This window comes from Oncorhynchus gorbuscha, linkage group LG16 (assembly GCF_021184085.1).
Source record: "Oncorhynchus gorbuscha isolate QuinsamMale2020 ecotype Even-year linkage group LG16, OgorEven_v1.0, whole genome shotgun sequence".
In the NCBI taxonomy this organism is placed as follows: Eukaryota; Metazoa; Chordata; class Actinopteri; order Salmoniformes; family Salmonidae; genus Oncorhynchus; species Oncorhynchus gorbuscha.
In genome coordinates, this window is record NC_060188.1 from 44,680,681 (window position 1) to 44,700,614 (window position 19,934).

Below are 19,934 nucleotides of genomic sequence, written 5' to 3' on the forward strand. Positions count from 1 at the left end.
CATAAAAAAATCCTACAATGTGATTTTCTGGATTGTTTTCTTCTCATTTTGTCTGTCATAGTTGAAGTGTACCTATGATGAAAATTACAGGCCTCTCTCATCTTTTTAAGTGGGAGAACTTGCAAAATTGGTGGCTGACTAAATACTTTTTTGCCCCACTGTATATACAGTACCAGTCAAAAGTAACAGTCAAAAATGAATTAAATGATCTGAAAATCGAGTTGAGTGTCACCAAGGCTGAACTTCAGTTCACAAAGAACCAGATGAAGGAGGAGACTGAAGGTAACTGTCAATGTGCCCTTGAACAGGCAATTACGTATGAATAAATACGCAATATTTATTTTTGTCATAGAGGTATCTTCACAGCATCAGTGAGAGGAGTCTACTACTTCAGATTCACTTCCGGTGGTGGCCTGTATACAATGATGGGTGTATTCTGTTGAAGAATGACCAGAAAGTGATGTTCGCATATGAAAAATAAGATGCTGATCGGTGTTTGGAGTATGCATCTTATGCAGCTGTCCTGGACAGAGGAGGAGGATGTGGTCTACATGCATCTCCCTGCCAGCTTCAGGCTTTATGATAATTCCTCATATCACAGTAATTCCAGCCACAGACTGTTCTCTCTGCTACCACACGGCAAGTGGTACCAATGCACCAGTCTGGAACCAACAGGACCCTGAACAGCTTCTACCCCCAAGCAACACAACTTCTAAACAAGAATGCTAAATACCTCATCAAATCTCAATGTGCCAATATTTTATTTTTGCTTACATTTTATCTGATCTTTAAATCTTCGTTGTTTGAAAAAAAAAACGTAAGTAAGCATTTCACTGTAAATCTAAATCTGTTCTCCATGAAGCATGTGACAAAATAAAATGTCCTTTTATTACAGAATGTGAATGTTACCTTGATAACAGAGTGTTTCACCTTGATATTATGAAATGCATTCTATAAGCATTTACTATCTGTCTGTCATTACTGTGTCCTTACAGCATATAGTAATCTATCAATATGAAATATGCAATGATAACCAAGTTGACCGGTGCATCACTAACAAGTCTGAGGTCACATAATCTCCTATAGATAGATAGATAGATAGATTGATAGATCAACCAGGATGGACCAGTGTTTTTTTTGGTATTTTTGGTACTTTCAGAAAACCACATTGACATCAAAGAAATGTATTCTTGCCAGCTGAAAACAGTTATCTCTATGAACAAACAAACATGATCAAACACACGTACACATAATATAGAGATCCCCCCCCCCCATCCACTTCCTGCTCTCTATCACGAACCTCTCTTCCTCTGTTTTCTCCTAATTTTGCTGAGCAGAGCGAATTCTACCCAGGATGAAAATAGGGGGCTGAGGGGGAGCAGGAGGCAGGGGGCCCTTCATCTTGTTCATGTGTCAAAATCACCTCCCAATACCCCCCTTCCCCAAGACCATTATCTTCCCATTGAACAAGACAAATGCTAATGTTTGTCTACCTAAAAATCGAAAGTGTCATTGCAAAGCTGCGGGCCAGTTTGTACAAATGTATGCGGCGCACTCCCTAAACGTCTTAATGTGGGAGACAATACGAGGGTAGGACAGCATGGAGAGAGCTCTATATTAGAGCTATACACAGCTAGACGCTGTATCACAGTGTCAATGGTGTACCTAAGTAAAAATACTTTAAAGTACTACTTAAGTCATTTTTTGGAGTATCTGTATTTTACTTTACTATTTATATTTTTTTGACAACTTTTACTTCACTAGATTCCTAAAGAAAATAATCTTCTCAAGGCACAAGGCGAGACCCAAATGCAGACACAGGAGGCAGATGATTGGAGTCTTACAATGTTTATGAATCCGTAGGGGTAGGCAAGGGAATGGTTGTGGACAGGCAAAAAGGTCAAAAACAGATCAGAGTCGAGGAGGTACAGAGTGGCAGACAGGCTCATGGTCAAGGCAAGCTGAATGGTCAGGCAGGTGGGTACAAAGTCCTGAAACAGGCAAGGGTCAAAACCAGGAGGACTATAAAGAGGAAAATGCAAAAAGCAGGAGAACCAGGAAAAACACTGGTTGACTTGGAAACATAGAAGACGAACTGGCACAGAGAGACAGGAAACACAGGGATGAATACACTGGGGAAAATAAGCGACACCGGGGGGGGGGGAGACAATCACAAGGACAGGTAAAACAGATCAGGTTTGTGACACATCTACTTTTTACTCCATACAATTTTCCTGACACCCAAAAGTACTCATTACATTTTCAATACTTAGCAGGACAGGAAAATTGTCACATTCACGACTTATCAAGAGAACACATGGTCATCCCTCCTGCCTCAGATCTGGTGGACTTACTAAACACAAATACAGATTTTGGAAATTATGTCTCAGTGTTGTAGTCTTCCCCTGGCTATCAGTACATTTTTCCAACAAGAAAATGGTGCAATCTGCTTTGCTGAATATAAGGAATTTGAAAATATTTAAACTTTTACTACATAAGTATATTCAGAACCAAATAGTTTTAGACTTTTACTCAAGTAGTATTTTACTCTGTGAATTTCACTTTTACTTATTAATATAGATATTAAGGTATCTATATTTTTACTCAAGTATGACAATTGGGTACTTTTTCCACCACTGGTGCAAGTTACGCTTTTATCTCTTGTTGTCATTGGACAGTTAAGGATTTGGATCGGTAGCAACATGTGGCAGTGGTCCAATGTCGACCCTTTGGAGTTCGTTTACGCTTTTACAAGTAAGTCACAAGTAACTGCCATCTTATACTTTAGTGACACCAACAGGTTAGTTAGGTAGTGATTCAAACATCCCACCAACAGTGTTTGTGTGGTCATTGCCAGTCAACCACCTCACTGGGCACAGACGTCAATTTACCGTCTATTCCACATTGGTTCAAAGTAATTTCAATGACATTGCATGGAACCAACTTTGATTCAACCAGTGTGTGACAATATGAAGGGACAAGGGACAGTATCACTTCTGTAATTGCTATCCATCACCTACAGTAAGCATTTAAAACCATGTTACACATTTTAACAGTGAAATATTGGTGGTGTGAACATCTCTTGAATCTCTGACTAGAGATGCCCACGGTCACCTGTACTAGATGTGTGAGTGTATCCCATTTCAAGTGACATAAGTATGATACTGTATTGTGGTGAATTCAGGGTCCGCCTAACCAAACCCAATTCTCTGAGGGTATTTTATGTTCTTGTAACTAATCATGTGGTGGAGCTATTTCCTGTTTGATGGGGTTTTAGTTTAAAGTGTGAAAAATCATAAAAATACACAGCGGGTCCAGAACTTACCCAGTACTATGAGGTTGACCGTGATCCAATGGTACTTCCCCCCGTTCTTCACCTTGCAGCTGTACTCACCCGAGTCGCTCAGGGTGAGGTCACTGATCAGTAGGGAGGCGTCCCCCTTGAGGTAGTCCCCGGCTAAGGACAGTCGGCCTGCCTCCGCCTCGTTGGGGTCGTACACCCGGCCCGCAAAGTAGGTGATCACCTGGCAGGGAGGAAGGGACGGAAGGTGGGACGGATGGAAGAGGTACAGAGAGATGAGAGGTGCTGGCTGTGTATAGCAGGACTTGTCTGGGAGAGTTGTAACTGTGGTGCAACAGTTCTGTAGACATGGTTATCTGGGGAAACGTTGTGGGTGTGTGTAGGTGACACGCACATGGATACATGCACATATGCAAATACGCTGTCACATAAACAGAAGCATGAACATGCACACACATTTTAAAATTCAGCAGACCCTCTTATTCAGAGCGACTTACCGTAATGAGTGCATACATTTTTCATACTATGTTCTAGCAACTGAGCCACACACACGCAAACACACACACACAAACACACACACGCACACACACACACACACACACGCACACACACACACACGCAAACACACACACACACACGCAAACACACGCACACACACACACACGCACACACACACACACACGCAAACACACACACACACACGCAAACACACGCACACACACACACACACATATGCGTTGCATATCATTTTATTTGCATAGTGGCATAGAGTAGCAGAGTAGAGGAACTTACAGAAGTTGCACACATGGAGAACATTTTTAGTGGCCTAGGGTCCGGGAAAAATGTGGCCTTTTATAAATGCATTTCATGCAATTCTACGTCATTTTACATGACTAGAGACTTTGGCATAATCTTTTTAATGCCGCGTTCAAAACATGGGAACTCGTAACTGGGAAATCTCTGACTTCCGACTTCAAGACAACTGAGAACTGTGGAAAAAAAATAGTTTTGAATGGTCATCCAACTCAGAATTCCAAGTCGGGAGCTCAGGCCTCTTCCTAGAGCTCCAACTTTCCCACCTGAAGATCACTGACGTCATGATTCAACCTTGTTTCTTTCCGAGTTCCCAGTTGTCATGAAGGCACCATAATACCACACAAATGATCAAAATGACAGGCTACTTTGACACTGACAAACTGAGAATATGAGATCAATAAAAATGACCTTGTCTTGAATCCATCAATAGTCTAGGCCTAGGTGTGTGCAAACACATATTGAAGCCTACAATATGAGGAGGAAACTATAGTCCTAAAAATGCTTTCCAGCTTCACTGACTCACCTAATGATGTGGTGCTCACTCGCTGGCGATGGCTGATGTGCTCGTGCCAAGAGCCTCTCGCTTGTTTTACTTTGTAAAACAATAGGCCTTTTAGAAAATGCATGAAATATTTTGCTGGCCTACAGCAGACAGATTAAAGTCCTCTTTTCAGCAGGAGCCATTTGCTTTCCAACCTGTGTTTCCCAGCGATTGTATTTTAAGTATTGCCAAAGGCCTGTTTTGTCTGTATGCTGTTTGTTCACTGACAGATTTGCCGCACGTTCCCGACTGTAGGCTATTCCTTGTTATTGGGCTGCACTGTACAGCTAGGCTTTTTTAAAGAAGAAGCTGATCCTCCGTGGCTAAATTATATGCTTTCTCATGGTGTCGTAGGCCATTCTGAATTATTTCATGTATTTCTGCACAGACAGCAGCAACACTCTGTAACTTTGGCAAATTTATTACATTTTTTTAGGGGCTCTGCAGCACCTCCAGTATAACTTCGCAAATTTATTTCAATGTATCAGTGGTGCTGCAGCTCCTCCAGAACCCTTTGCCCGGCTATGATTCTATAAGGAAATAAATTATGAAGTTAAACGCTGGAGAGATGAGCTGCAGGCTCATTCATGTCTATCAAAGCAGAGAGTGGTATTACATATACAAAAAATATATATACACTGCAACATGCAAAGTGTTGGTCCCATATGCCATGAGCTGAAATAAAACATCCCAGAAATATTCCATACGCACAAAAAGCTTATTTCTCTCAAATTTTGTGCACAAATTAGTTTACATTCCTGTTAGTGAGAATTTCTCCTTTGCCAAGATAATGCATCCACCTGACAGGTGTGGCACATCAAGAAGCTGATTAAACAGCATGATCCTTATACGATGCACCTCGTGCAGGGGACAATAAAAGGCCACTCTAAAATGTGTAGTTTTGTCACACAACACAATGCCACAGATGTCCCAAGTTTTTAGGGAGAGTGCAATTGGCATGCCGACTGCGGGAATGTCAATCAGAGCTGTTGCCAGATAATTTAATGTTAATTTCTCTACTATAAGCCACCTCCAGGGTCATTTTAGAAAATTTGACAGTGCGTCCAACTGGCCTCACAACAGCAGACCACGTGTAGCGGTTTGTTGATGTCAACGTTGTGAACAGAGTGCTCCATGGTGGCGGTGTGGTTATCCTATGGGTATATAGGCATAAGATTCAGGTAAATGAACACAATTGCATTTTATTGATGACAATTTGAATGCACAGAGATAAAGTGACGAGATCCTGAGGCCCATTGTCGTGCCATTCATCTGCCGCCATCTCATCATGTTTCAGCATGATAATGCACAGCCCCATGTTGCAAGGCTCTGTACAAAATTCCTGGAAGCTGAAAATGTCCCAGTTCTTCTTGGACATTCACCAGACCATTAAGCATGTTTGGGCTGCTCTGGAGCGATGATTACGACAGCGTGTTCCAGTTCCCACCAATATCCAGCAACTTTGCACAGACGTTGAAAAGCAGCGTGTCAACATTCCACAGGCCACATTACAGCTTTCTTCTAATAATGGATTTAATCGTTTTCCCCCTCAAATGTACACACAATACCCCATAATGACAAAGCAAAAACAGGTTTTTAGAAAACTGAAATATCACATTTACATAAGTATTCAGAACCTTTACTCAAGTACTTTGTTGAAGCACATTTCGCAGCGATTACAGCCTTGAGTCTTGTTTATGACGCTACAAGCTTGGGACACCTGTATTTGTGGAGTTTCTCCCATTCTTCTCTACATATCTTCTCAAGCTCTGTCAGGTTGGATGGGGAGCGTCGCTGCACAGCTATTTTCAGGACTCTCCAGAGATGTTCGATCGTGTTCAAGTGCGGGCTCTGGCTGAGCTACTCAAATACATTCAGAGACTTGTCCAGAAGCCTCTCCTGCACTGTTTTGGCGGTGTGCTTAGGGTCGTTGTCCTGTTGGAAGGTGAACCTTCGCCCCAGTCTGAGGTCATGAGTGCTCTGGAGACGGTTTACATCAAGGATCTCTCTGTACTTTGCTCCATTCATCTTTCCATTGATCCTGACTTGTCTCTCAGTCCCTGCCACTGAAAAACATCCCCACAGAATTATGCTGCCACCACCATGCTTAATCGTAGGGATGGTGCCAGGTTTCCTCCAGACATGATGCTTGGCATTCAGGCCAAAGAGTTCAATTTTGATTTCATCAGACCAGAGAATCTTGTCTCCAAGTGGGCTGTCATGTGCCCTTTACTGAGGAGTGGCTTCCGTCTGGCCACTTTACCATAAAGGCCTGATTGGTGAAGTTCTGCAGAGATGTTTGTCCTTCTGGAAGGTTCTCCCATCTCCACAGAGAAACTCTGGAGCTCTGTCAGAGTGACTATTGGATTCTTGGTTACCTCCCTGACCAAGGCCCTTCTCCCCCGATTGCTCAGTTTGGCCGGGCAGCCAGCTCAGCTTTGGTGGTTCCAAACTTCTTCCATTTAAGAATGATGGAGCCACTGTGTTCTTGGGACCTTCAATGCTGCAGAAATTCTTTGCTACCCTTTCCCAGATCTATGCCTCGATACAGTCCTGTCGTCTGGGTTTGGCCGGGGTAGGCAGTCATTGTAAATAAGAATTTGTTCTTAAATGACTTGCCTAGTTAAATAAAAGGTAAAAAATACAAATAAAAGTAAAACATGAAATACAAAATAACACAAAATAAATTGTACAAGCAGGCTGCACGTTTGACATGACTATAAGTTAGCTGTAGGTGGTTAGCTAGCAAGCAATGGATAAGAATGTAGCCAGCCAGTATAACTGAATGACTGGGTCGTGTATCTGGCAACCGAACAAAATGAAAGAAAGACCAGCCGGCTTGGGTAGCAACCCTAGATTTGTGTCGGGACTATATCTTGTGGAAGGATGAAAAAGTATGAATAATGTATCAAAATATTTTCTTTTATGTTTGTCATCTCTTTACAGCAATAGCCATTTGCATTCCAAAACGTTTTACTGCGATTGTATTTTTTTATATTGCGATATGCCTGGCTGAATCTCTGCTTTTCACTGACAGTCGCAACTCAACAATCCTCTATTTGGTATTTGCAGCGCGTGCTATGTCATTTTTGGCAATTCAATTTACTTTAAGGGAAAGCTTCCCCTAGCCTTATGGACACACAGCCTATGCCTTTTAATGTGTCATAAACACAACCAGTCATGATGTTTTCATCACATAACAAAGTCACTCCTGCAGGCTACTTGCGCACATTCATCCACTCACAAAATCATTTCAGCATCCAAACCCCAACAGTGCAATGTGCAGCCGCAATTTGATGGTATTGTAATGACATTCTGCAATTGTCATTAGGCCTACACTTGTAGCCTGAATTGACACATTCACTGTTGTCCACGTGCGCCTCGGTTCGGTGAGCCGCTCATCATCTCTCCACAATGACAAAATGTAAATGTTCTACTCAAACCACAAACCAATTTGGAGCGTGTACCACCTGGCTTCCAGTCAATTCACACATTTTTCATGCGGTTGACACGCATTAATGTTACATAATGGTGTAATAGCCTATAGTTTTTTTGGGGCATGTTTTATTAATTGTGATAGGCTCACGTTTTACCGGTATGGCGTACCCCCACTATTTTACCGCCTTACTTTTACCCCTCCTGGTACCCTTGTTAATAGAAATACCCATGAACAAACTGTGTCTACCACAGTATTATCTTAGACCCAAAGACAAAACAAAACATTTCTTCATTACTTGACTATGTAGGGATGTTTCTAAATCAACAAATGCAAGGATCAAGACTTCATTTCACAATTTGACCATGTACGGAAATTCAAAAAAAATCAACAAATGCATATGTTTTCCCCCTACAGCACTTAAAGTGTATAACCCCCATTGTAGGTATTACATATCACCATGGATATCCACGCAGAGCCTGTAAAGTGGGCGAATGAGATTTTATTTCCGCGGATAAACCGCAAGCCTAGTAAACGATCATTCGCCCAAAGGCAAACTGTAGCAGCACTTTTATTAACCAGCAGGGAGAGAGGGGAAGGAGAAAGTAGGCGGACGTATTGGTCTAACGAGCCTGACAGCACCTTGGAGGCCAAATGGAAAGAAAACTATGCCCACCTGCCAATTCCCGGTCATAAAAAAAAGAGCTGCAGATGGATTCAGTGAAACCAGAATGACAAAAACAAGACAGCCTGCATGCTGAAAGAGGCAGATCTCTGAAGTTGAGAGAAGTGGATGAGAGTTTGATTCAGTCCTTTGGGGGTCCTCCTAGTCATTGAGAAGAGGGGGTCCCTATAGACTAATATTGGCCTCAATGAACTGGAGATAGTGACGCACTGTATCTTATGTATCTTATGTCATGCGGTAGTAATGCCCACTGCTCTAGAGCTTCGTGCTCTCTCCTCCCATATACTTCTCTCTTTCCTGTACAAAGGAACACACATATATGCTATAATTTCCTCTGGTTCTATGATACATCTCAATAGTACGGAGTTGCTTTCTGTCCTTGTGTCCTCTCCTACTGATCTGAAAACACAGGGTACGTGACAGCAATATAGATTGAGAAACCAGGAAAGTTCTTTCGCATGTTTAGTTATGGAGGAAAGGACACAAGGGGAGGAAGACACTTTAGTCAATTGAGATGCACCCCAAGTCGTCAGTCAAGTCAGCCACTCTCACCACTCTCTGCTTGGAGCTGGGCTTGAGGAGGAGCCACTCGATGTCCAGCGTGGGGGCGTCGCCTGCCCAGAACTGGTGGTGACAGGGCAGTGTAGCATTGTCCCCGACAACCCTCTTCATCTCTGTCTGGGCACACACCGTCAACACACCCAGCAGAACTGTGTGGGCAGAGAGGAAAATGAGCTTAGAGACACATTACAGACACGCACATACACTACATGACCAACAGGATGTGGACGCCTGCTCGTCAAACATCACATTCCAAAATCATGGGCATTAATATGGAGTTGGTCCCCCCTTTGCTGCTATAACAGCTTCCACTTTTCTGGGAAGGCTTTCCACTAGATGTTGGAACATTGCTGCGTGGACTTGCTTCCATTCAGCCACAAGAGCATTAGTGAGGTCGGGCACTGATATTGGGCAATTAGAACTGGCTCGCAGTCGGTCCAATTCATCCCAAAGTTGTTTGATGGGGTTGAGGTCAGGGCTCTGTGTAGGTCAGTTAAATTCTCACTTTGTGCATGGGGGCATTGTCATGCTGAAACAGGAAAGGGCCTTCCCCAAACTGTTACAAAGTTGGAAGCACAGAATTGTCTAGAATGTCATTGCATTCTGTAGCGTTAACATTTTTCTTCACTGGAACTAAGGGGCTTAGCCAGAAGCATGAAAAAACAGCCCCAGACCATTATTCCTCATCCACCAAACTTTACAGTTGGTACTGTGCATTGGGGCAGGTAGCGCTCTCCTGGCATCTGCCAAAACCAGATTGTGAAGTCTGATCAATCACTCCAGAGAAGGCATTTCCAATAATCCAGAGTACAACGGCAGTGAGCTTTACACCAATCCAATCGACTGACGGTTTGCACATGGTGATCTTACGTTTGTGTGCGGCTGCTCAGCCATGGAAACCCATTTCATGAAGCTCGCGACAAACAGATATTGTGCTGACGTTGCTTCCAGAGGCAGTTTGGAACTCGGTAGTGAGGGTTGCAGCTGAGGACAGATTCAGCACTCGGTTCCGTTCTGTGAGCTTGTGTGGCCTACCACTTCACAGCTGAGCCGTTGTTGCTCCTAGACATTACCACACCACAATATTAGCAGTTACAGTTGACCAGGGCAGCTCTAGCAGGGCAGACATTTGACTAACTTACTTGTTGGACAGATAGCATCCTATAATGGTGCCACGTTGAAAGTGACTGAGCTCTTCAGTAAGACCATTCTACTGCCAATGTTGTTCTATGTCAGCAACGGGTGTGGCTGAAATAGCCGAATCCACTAACTTGAAGGGGTGTCAACATACTTTTGTATATATGCACACGCACGCACGCACCAGGGTATTGGGGGTAATAATGAGCCAAAGTAGAATGGACTTCACTGCCTCATACACACAGCATGTGGAGAGGTTAGCTTTGTTGTGCTTTGATACAGTGGAATCGAACCTGCATAACTCCATAATAACATTAGCTCACTGAGCTTAAGCCCAGAAATTAGCTGCGATGTTGCTCACAAATGTATTCAGGTCTCAGACAGGTTACTCCTCAAAGAAGGATAATCTCAAACAAGCATTGATGGGTGAACCACCTCTGCAAGAAAAGCATAATCCATAATAGGTGATCAATGTTGTTTTCACTGCCCTCTCTGTGAAATCTACCTCAACGCTACAGCATGTCTCTATCCAACTAAGGTGTACATCTCTCCATTGAAATACATTGTAAACCTTTTTGCAGCCTGTTTACAAGGCACTCTCTCAGTGAGACCAATGGCCAATGCAACACATCTGGGACCTTGGTCTGGATTAACTGTACAATGCATGGATATGATGGCATTAAAATGGCATCAGGGGGGATTTACACTGAGATCAGTCTCATCACAATGGATGGCAGAAAAAAAGTGACGAGGATAGAACAGAAATGTCCCTGAGCGGCTGATTTTCTGTTGAGCTTCTGTCTTCGTCCCAAATGGCATTCTATTACCTTTGTAGTGAACTAGTCACAAGTAGTGCACTATTTAGGGAATAGGTGTAACGGTTTTCTTCCGTTGAAGGAGAGGACGAAAATGCAGCGTGGTTAGTGTTCAGCATCTTTAATATAGACGATAACACTACAAAATACAAAACAACAAATGTGAAAACCGAAACAGTCCTATCTGGTGCAATGACACAAAGACAGAAGACAATCACCCACAAAATACCCAAAGAACATGGCTGCCTAAATATGGTTTCCAATCAGAGACAACGATAAACACCTGCCTCAAATTGAGAACCAATCTAGGCAACCATAGACTTACATAAAGACCTAGAAAGGACACACCCCATAAACATACAAAAACCCTAGACTAGACAAAACACATAAATCCTCCATGTCACACCCTGACCTAACCAAAATAATAAAGAAAACAAAGATAACTAAGGCCAGGGCGTGACAATAGGGTGTCATTTGGGACGCATTCTATCCCAATTGAATGCAGATAAAGCAAATCACTTCAACTCAAAGAAACAGGTGAGACCACTAAAAAGTGTCTGTCAACAGCCAATTTGTCTCTGTGGCACATTAGGCCATATACAGTGTTTGAGATGCTTTAGTGTTGAGAGAATAATTATATTTTCTTTAGGTTTTGTGTGAGAACTTGTTATAATTATTTATGATTTTTTTGCCATGCGAATAAAGCATTTTGAATTTAGAACATTATTCAGTGTAATGTCAGTCACAGACTGATGATGAAAAAAGAACTCAAGTATAATGGTGAGAGAGCATGGGGTAAATTTCGAAACAGCAATGCTCAGTATGGGGATTAATATTATACATTTCATACTGACGTCACATGAGTATTATACACTGAATGTAAAAAACATTATAACACTTTTCTGATATCGAGTTGCACCCCCCCCCAGGACAGCCTAAATTAGTCTGGGCATGGACTGTACAAGGTGTCAAAAGCGTTCTATGTTGACTCCAATGCTTCCCACAGTTGTGTCAAGTTAGCTGGAGGTCCTTTGGGTGGTGGACCATTTTTGATTCACACAGGAAACAGCAGCGTTGCAGTTCTTGACACAAGCCGGAGTGCCTAGCACCTACTACCATGCCCCGTTCAAAGGCACTTAAATATCTTGTTTTGACCATTCACCCTCTGAATGGCACACATACACAATCCAATCACATGGTCAGTCTGTCATGGAAAGAGCCGGTGTTCTTAATGTTTTGTACAACCATCAAAAACTATTTTCAGTGCCTGGTTGATATTTTTGTTGTTGTTGTTGACAAAAGTCCATAATTTCATGCTTGACCCCGGGAACGCTAAAGCCATATCACCTCTGCATATCGCCCACTCTCACATATCCTCATATATCCACATGGCTGACCAAGTCTAGGGCTTCCATGACACTAGCATAAAAGCTAATTAGAGAGCGCTAACCGATTAGCCCAACCCCCCCCTCCCCCATACATGACATGATGGTGGCAATTAAGACACAGTATGTAATTAGAAGGAGCTGGAGAGAGGACAACAGGATCATTTGTAATGATTACTCAATATGGGCCTAATTAGATTAAATTGAGTGCCACTCAGAAGCTCGGGGGGTGACAAGCAGGTGTGAACAGGACCCTTTGTGAAAGTAACGTCTTTGCTCACAAGCCACTGAAAGAGATGCTAAGTCTAGTCAGGCTAGTACTCAATAAAGACCGTAGCTAACAGGCTAACTGGCCTCCTGCTTTTAGAAAATGGTGGAAAGTCAATGTCCAATATCCTGTAGAAGTAATTTCTCTGTCCAACCTGGCAACAGCTACTTCCTGAATATAATAACAAGATGGCTGCCGCTAAAAGTGTTGGGTCCCTACGCCCCACTCGTTCCTGTTTTAGCACTGTGTTTCTCATAGCTATTGATCTTTATGTAGTTAAGAACGTACCGTAAGCTTATTCCACAGGTTTCTTCACAACGTTGTCAAGGAGGGGGGGGGGTCACGTGTGTTTGCAAAGCAGAAACGTGACATCCGTAACATTTGCATTTGACGATGCCGTGTTAGGAGTTGGCAGGGGAGGACCTGAGAGCTCAGCAGGGACCTAGCAAGATGCTCTCTCTCTCTCTATATATATATATATATTTTTTTTCTTCTATATATATATTTTTTTAAATGATTAAATGAAATATACTATGACATTACACTCCCTTATTACGTTCTTTAAACATTCTCTGAACGTTTTCTGGCTTGAGTGTCATTCATATACATGGTCGTCAGTGGAAGAAAGAAACATGACAGAGAAGGTTAAAGGATAGGTAGCATAAATGTAATCACACGTAACATATGGAATTGCATTAGTATACACATCAAAAGTCCCAATGCAAAGTTACACTTCACTTTTACATTTTTCGAGTTATTATATAAAAATGATCAGAATTCCAGAAGAATGTCGTTGTTGCTAATCAGCACCTAGGCTAGCTTACAGGTACATTAAAGTAAACCAAAGTTTAGCCTACTCACAGAGAACATGCCGAAAAGACAAAACAAAAAGGAGAACAGATGAGGTACTGTACGTTTAGAGCAAGCAAGTTTGATTTTATTTTTTGTGTTGAGCCCACGGCAAGAAGGCACTAGATCCTGCCATGCAAACGGGTTCCCACTAGATAACACATCCGTGAAGAGCATTAGGATGTGGCATGGCTGCATGTGCCATGTCTGCTCCTTGTTTACATCACACTCCCACGTGAGTGGTGGATTTTATCTCAATGGCGCTAACACTTCTGGAATGTAATCACATGCTAGCACGGCAAGAGGCTAACGTTGCGCGAGCTACCAAGCAAGCATACGAACTTGGTAGCACAGAGTAGATTCTCCATATGATGTTGAGAAATAGTGCATTGTGGGTAGTTTAGAAGATATCCGGAAATAAGTTAATAAATACAGTATGTAATAACCCAAAAACATGACTGTTTGTACTTATAGGTAACCAGATCGTGATTACAACTAAGTTACTATGTCTTTGACCACACTGTGACCACACTGTGACCACACTGTGACCACACTGTGTTCTTACTTATGCTTCCTACCCTTTAAGCAGGTTACAACTTCATAGAAGAGATGCAAAGTGGAAAGATAGACGAGAGAGGATCCGAGAGGAGATTTTAGCTTACCAGAAACTTATCAGCAGCAGCACAGTATGCATATGCTGGCCGTGTATAGGGTAAAATGACCATGGGGCTATGGATAAAAGCCTAAATGTTAAATTGTTCGTCCTTTGGACTGTGATCATGCTTATTAGAGGTCGACCGATTAATTGGCATGGGCGGTCAATTCGGGCCGATTTCAAGTTTTCATAACAATTTTTGGACGCGGATTATCGATTACATTTTTGAGACTGCGTGGCAGGCTGATTATGGCCATTTACATTGCACTAGCATTCATCTGAGGAAAAAACAATCAATCTTAACATAATCACTAGTTAACTACACATGGTTGATGATATTACTAGTTTATCTAGCTTGTCCTGCGTTGCATATAATCAATGTGGTGCCTGTTAATTTATCATCGAATCACAGCCTACTTCGACAAACGGGTGATGATTTAACAAGCGCATTCGCAAAAAAAGCACTGTCATTGCATCAATGTGTACCTAACCATAAACATCAATGCCTTTCTTAAAATCAACAAGTATATATATTTTTTAAACCTGCATACTTAGTTAATATTGTCTGCTAACATGATTTTATTGGGAAATTGTGTCACTTCTCTTGCGTTCTGTGCATGCAGAGTCAGCGTATATGCAGCAGTTTGGGCCGCCTGGCTCGTTGCGAACTGTGTGAAGACCATTTCTTACTAAAAAAGACCATAATTAATTTGCCAGAATTTTACATAATTATGACATAACATTGAAGGTTGTGCAATGTCACAGTAATATTTAGACTTAGGGATGCCACCTAGTCTATAAAATACGGAACGGTTCCGTATTTCACTGAAAGAATAAACGTTTGTTTTCAAAATGATAGTTTCCGGATTTGACCATATTAATGACCTAAGGCTCGTGTATTTCTGTGGGTTTATTATATTATAATTAAGTCTATGATTTGATATTTGATAGAGGAGTCTGACTGAGCGGCGGTAGCCTGCTGCAGGCTCGTAAGCATTCATTCAAACAGCACTTTCCTGCGTTTGCCAGCATCTCTACGTAATGCTTGCTTCACAGCGCTGGTTATGACTTGAAGCCTATCAACTACTGAGATTAGGCTGGCAATACTATAGTGCCTATAAGATCATCCAATAGTCAAAGGTATATGAAATACAAATGGTATAGAGAGAAATAGTCCTATAATTCCTATAATAACTACAACCTAAAACGTCTTAACTGGGACTCATGTTAAAAGGAACCACCAGCTTCCATATGTTCTCATATTCTGAGCAAGGAACTTAAACGTTAGCTTTTTTTTGCATGGCACATAATTGCACTTTCTTATCCAACACTGTGTTTTTGCATTATTTAAACCAAATTGAACATGTTTCATTATTTATTTGAGAGTAAATTAATTTTATTGATGTATTCTATTAAGTTAAAATAAAAGTGTTCATTCAGTATTGTTGTAATTGTCATTATTGCAAATATATATATATATAAATCGTCCGATTAATAGGTATTGGCTTTTTTGGTCTTCCAATAATCGGTATCGGCATTGAAATATCATAATCGGTCGACCTCTAATCCGTATGGTCTATGATGTTCTGGCCTGGGCTGTTAGTACTGTTTCCCAGTCTGGATGAGGACAGTACAAAAATACATATAAAAAATAGGAGTGAGTGTGTGCAGTATACGTGTGTATCGGAGTTTGTGTGTGTTTGTGTGTGTCTGTGATTATTAACAAGCCACTTCACTGAGTGAGAGCTCAAAGCAGAGCATCAGAGAGAGAGAGACAGAGATAAAGGAGCTGGTTCCTCTGAAGATGCCCTAAGGGGAGTCGTGCTCCAGTAAATTCCCTCCTCCCCAACAGCCTCCTTCCAGTCTTATTATAGGAGCACATAGGACCCAGTGGGACACATCGAGCCCCGTACCCTTCAAACTGTCCAAAGTCACGCTGCCTGTCTGACTAGCCTGCCCGCACATCCGAGTCAGCACATCGCCCGTGCTCCCATGCTCTGCCACAGAGAAATGCTCAGATCTGAGGAAAAAAACACAGCGACATCAAAGAGAAAACTAAAAGAGAAAAGGGCATAACTTCCGGCTGTAAACTCAGATTATAATTATTATTTATGTTCGCCCCATCATTTGGGGTGAAGAATCCTCAGAATGCATCAGTGGGCCCAAAACATGAGGGGTTGAACGTCGATTAACTGACTGATGACTAACTGACTGTGTGAGCTGCACGCTGATACAGTTGAAGTCAGAGGTTTACATAGACATCAGCCAAATACATTTAAACTCAGTTTTTCACCATTCCTGACATTTAATCCTCGTAAAAATTCCCTGTTTTAGGTCAGTTAGGTTTGTAGGCCTCCTTGCTCGCACATGCTATTTCAGTTCTGACCACACATTTTCTATAGGATTGAGGTCAGGGCTATGTGATGGCCACTCCAATACCTTGACTTTGTTGTCCTTAAGCCATTTTCCCACAACTTTGGAAGTATGCTTTGGGTCATTGTCCACTTTGAAGACCCATTTGCGACCAAGCTTTAACTTCCTAACTGATGTCATGAGATGTTGCTTCAATATATCCACATAATTTTCCTGCCTCATGATGCCATCTATTTTGTGAAGTGCATCAGCCCCTCCTGCAGCAAAGCACCCCCACAACTTGATGCTGCCACCCCCGTGCTTCACGGTTGGGATGGTGTTCTTCGGCTTGCAAGCATCCCACTTTTTCCTCCAAGCAAAACGATGGTCATTATGGCCAACAGTTCTATTTTTATTTCATCAGACCAGAGGACATTTCTCCAAACCGTAGTCTGGCTTTTTTATGGCGTTTTTAGTGTAGTGGCTTCTTCCTTGCTGGACGGCCTTTCAGGTTTTGTCGATATAGGACTCGTTTACTGCGGATATAGATAGTTTTGTACCTGTTTCCTCCAGCATCTTCACAAGGTCCTTTGCTGTTGTTCTGGGATTGATTTGCACTTTTCGCACCAAAGTACGTTCATCTCTAGGAGACAGAATGCGTTTCCTTCCTGAGCGGTATGGTGGCTGCGTGATCCCATGATGTTTATACTTGCGTATTATTGTTTGTACAGATGAACGTGGTACCTTCAGGCATTTGGAAATTGCTCCCAAGGGAGAACCAGACTTGTGAAGGTCTACAATTTGTTTCTGAGGTCTTGGCTGATTTCTTTTGATTTCCTCATGATGTCAAGCAAAGAGGCACTGAGTTTGAAGGTAGGCCTTGCAATACATCCACTGGTACACCTCCAATTGATTTAAATTATGTCAATTAGGCTATCAGAAGCTTCTAAAGCCATGACATAATTTATTTTCTGGAATTTTCCAAGCTGTTTGAAGGCACAGTCAATTTAGATTATGTAAACTTCTTATCCAATGGAATTGTGATATAGTGAATTATAAGTGAAATAATCTGTCTGTAAACAATTGTTGGAAAAATTACTTGTCATGCACAAAGTAGATGTCCTAACCGACTTGCCAAAACTATAGTTTGTTAGCAAGAAATTTGTGGAGTGGTTGAAAAATGAGTTTTAATGACTCCAACCTAATTGTATGTAAACTTACGACTTCAACTGTATATCTTCCAAGCCTTAAATTCAATGTGATAGACGCCATCCCAAAGGTATATGTACAGTAGTGGTCTCAGTGAAGGGCAATGAGTAACTTAGGAGGCGACTGACAAGAAGAAGAGTTTGTTGCTTTGTGTTAGTAGTGAGTCTGCATGTAAATGCTGTGGCATGTGCCGTATCTGCATAATGAAACACACAACCTGCCTGAGAGTGGCTATATCAATCACACACCCACCCCATTGGTAAAGACGTTCACACAGCTTCTAGGCTCTTGTCAAATACAGCACTCATTACACTTTAAGGGCTTAGTGTTACATACAGTATGAGTGACTAGTGCCTCTCGTGGCGGTTTCGGGCCAGCCCAAGGGGACGGCCTTGGTGAATTGAGAGCCAAGGCCCAGCCCCACTGCCGGTGAGACGCCTTATTTCTTCCCCTCACTTGACAGGTCAGCCTGCTGTTAAAAAACATTGAGGGTTGTTGTTGCATTACACCAAGTACCCTGCTACATAACGATAAATAGTTATTTAGTCTCCAGCCAGATTTGAAGCCACTTGGACCTCGCAGAGTTTCCGTCTGCGGGGTGATGGGTACAATACTCACCTATGCCAATAGGTATGCAGCGCCTACTGCAGAGTGTGAACCACAGCATTTAACCATAGAAAGAAGACTGGGAATATGGGCAAATATAAACAGTGTAGTTATTCCCTCCACAAGGCAATCCAACAAGCGAAATGTCGATATAGGGACAAAGTGGAGTCGCAATTCAGACACACGGCTCAGACACAAGACGTATGTGGCAGGGTCTACAGGAAATCAAGGACTACAAAAAGAAAACCAGGCACATTACGTCTCGCTTCCAGACAAACTAAACACCTTCTTTGCCCGCTTTGAGGATTATACATTGTCACCGTCGAGGCCAGCTAACAAGGACTGCAGCCACCCCTCTCCTTCTCCTTGGCTGAAATGAGGAAGACATTTAAACGTGTTAACCCTCGCAAGGCTGCTGTCCAAGATGGAATTCCAAGCTGCGTTCTCAGAACATGCGCAGACCAGCTGGCTGGTGTGTTTACGGATATAGTCAATTGCTCCCTATCCCAGTCTGCTGTCCCCACATGCTTCAAGACGGCCACCATTGTTCCTGTACCCAGAAGGCATAGATAACTAAATTACTACCGCCCCATAGCACTCACTTCTGTCATTATGAAGTGCTTTGAGAGACTAGTCAAGGATCATATCACCTCCACCTTACCTGCCACCCTAGACCCACTTAAGTTGGCATACCACCCCAACAGGTCCACAGACGATGTAATTGCCATTACACTGCACACTGCCCTATCCCATCTGGACAAGAGGAATTCCAATGTAAGAATGCTGTTCATTGATGACAGGTCAGCATTCAACACCATAGAACCCTCCAAGCTCATCATTAAGCTGGAGGCCCTGGGTCTCAACCCTGCCCTGTGCAATTGGGTCCTGGACTTGAAGGGCCGACCCCAGGTGTTGAAGGTAGGAAACAACATCTCCACTTCGCTGATCCTCAACACTGGGGCCCAAGTGTATGCTCACGGCCTTTTGTACTTCCTGTTCACCCATGACTGCGTAGCCATGGACGCCTCCAACTCAATCATCAAGTTTGCAGATGACACAATAGTAGTGGGCTTGATTACCAACAACGATGAGGAGGTGAGGGCACTCGGAGTGTGGTGTCAGGAAAACAACCTCTCACTCAACGTCAACAAAACAAAGGAGATGATCATGGACTTCAGGAAACAGTAGAAGGAGCACCCCTCTATCCACATCGAAGGGACAGTAGCGGATAAGGTGTAAAGTTTTAAGTTCCTTGGCATACACATCACAAACAAACTGAAATGTTCCACCCACACAGACAGTGTGGTGAAGAAGGTGC

At 42.5% G+C, this 19,934-nt stretch overlaps 1 protein-coding gene across 1 annotated transcript in view; it reads right to left on the reverse strand.

Annotated features, from left to right (window-relative positions):
* LOC124000898 (CXADR-like membrane protein) overlaps positions 1 to 19,934 on the reverse strand; it is a 131,892-nt gene that overhangs the window by 15,707 nt on the left and 96,251 nt on the right. The window contains exons 2-3 of the mRNA XM_046307576.1: positions 9,332 to 9,489; positions 3,326 to 3,524 (exon numbers count right to left, since the gene is read on the reverse strand). Coding sequence (XP_046163532.1) covers positions 3,326 to 3,524; positions 9,332 to 9,489 — 357 coding nt within the window. The remainder of the gene's footprint in view (positions 1 to 3,325; positions 3,525 to 9,331; positions 9,490 to 19,934) is intronic.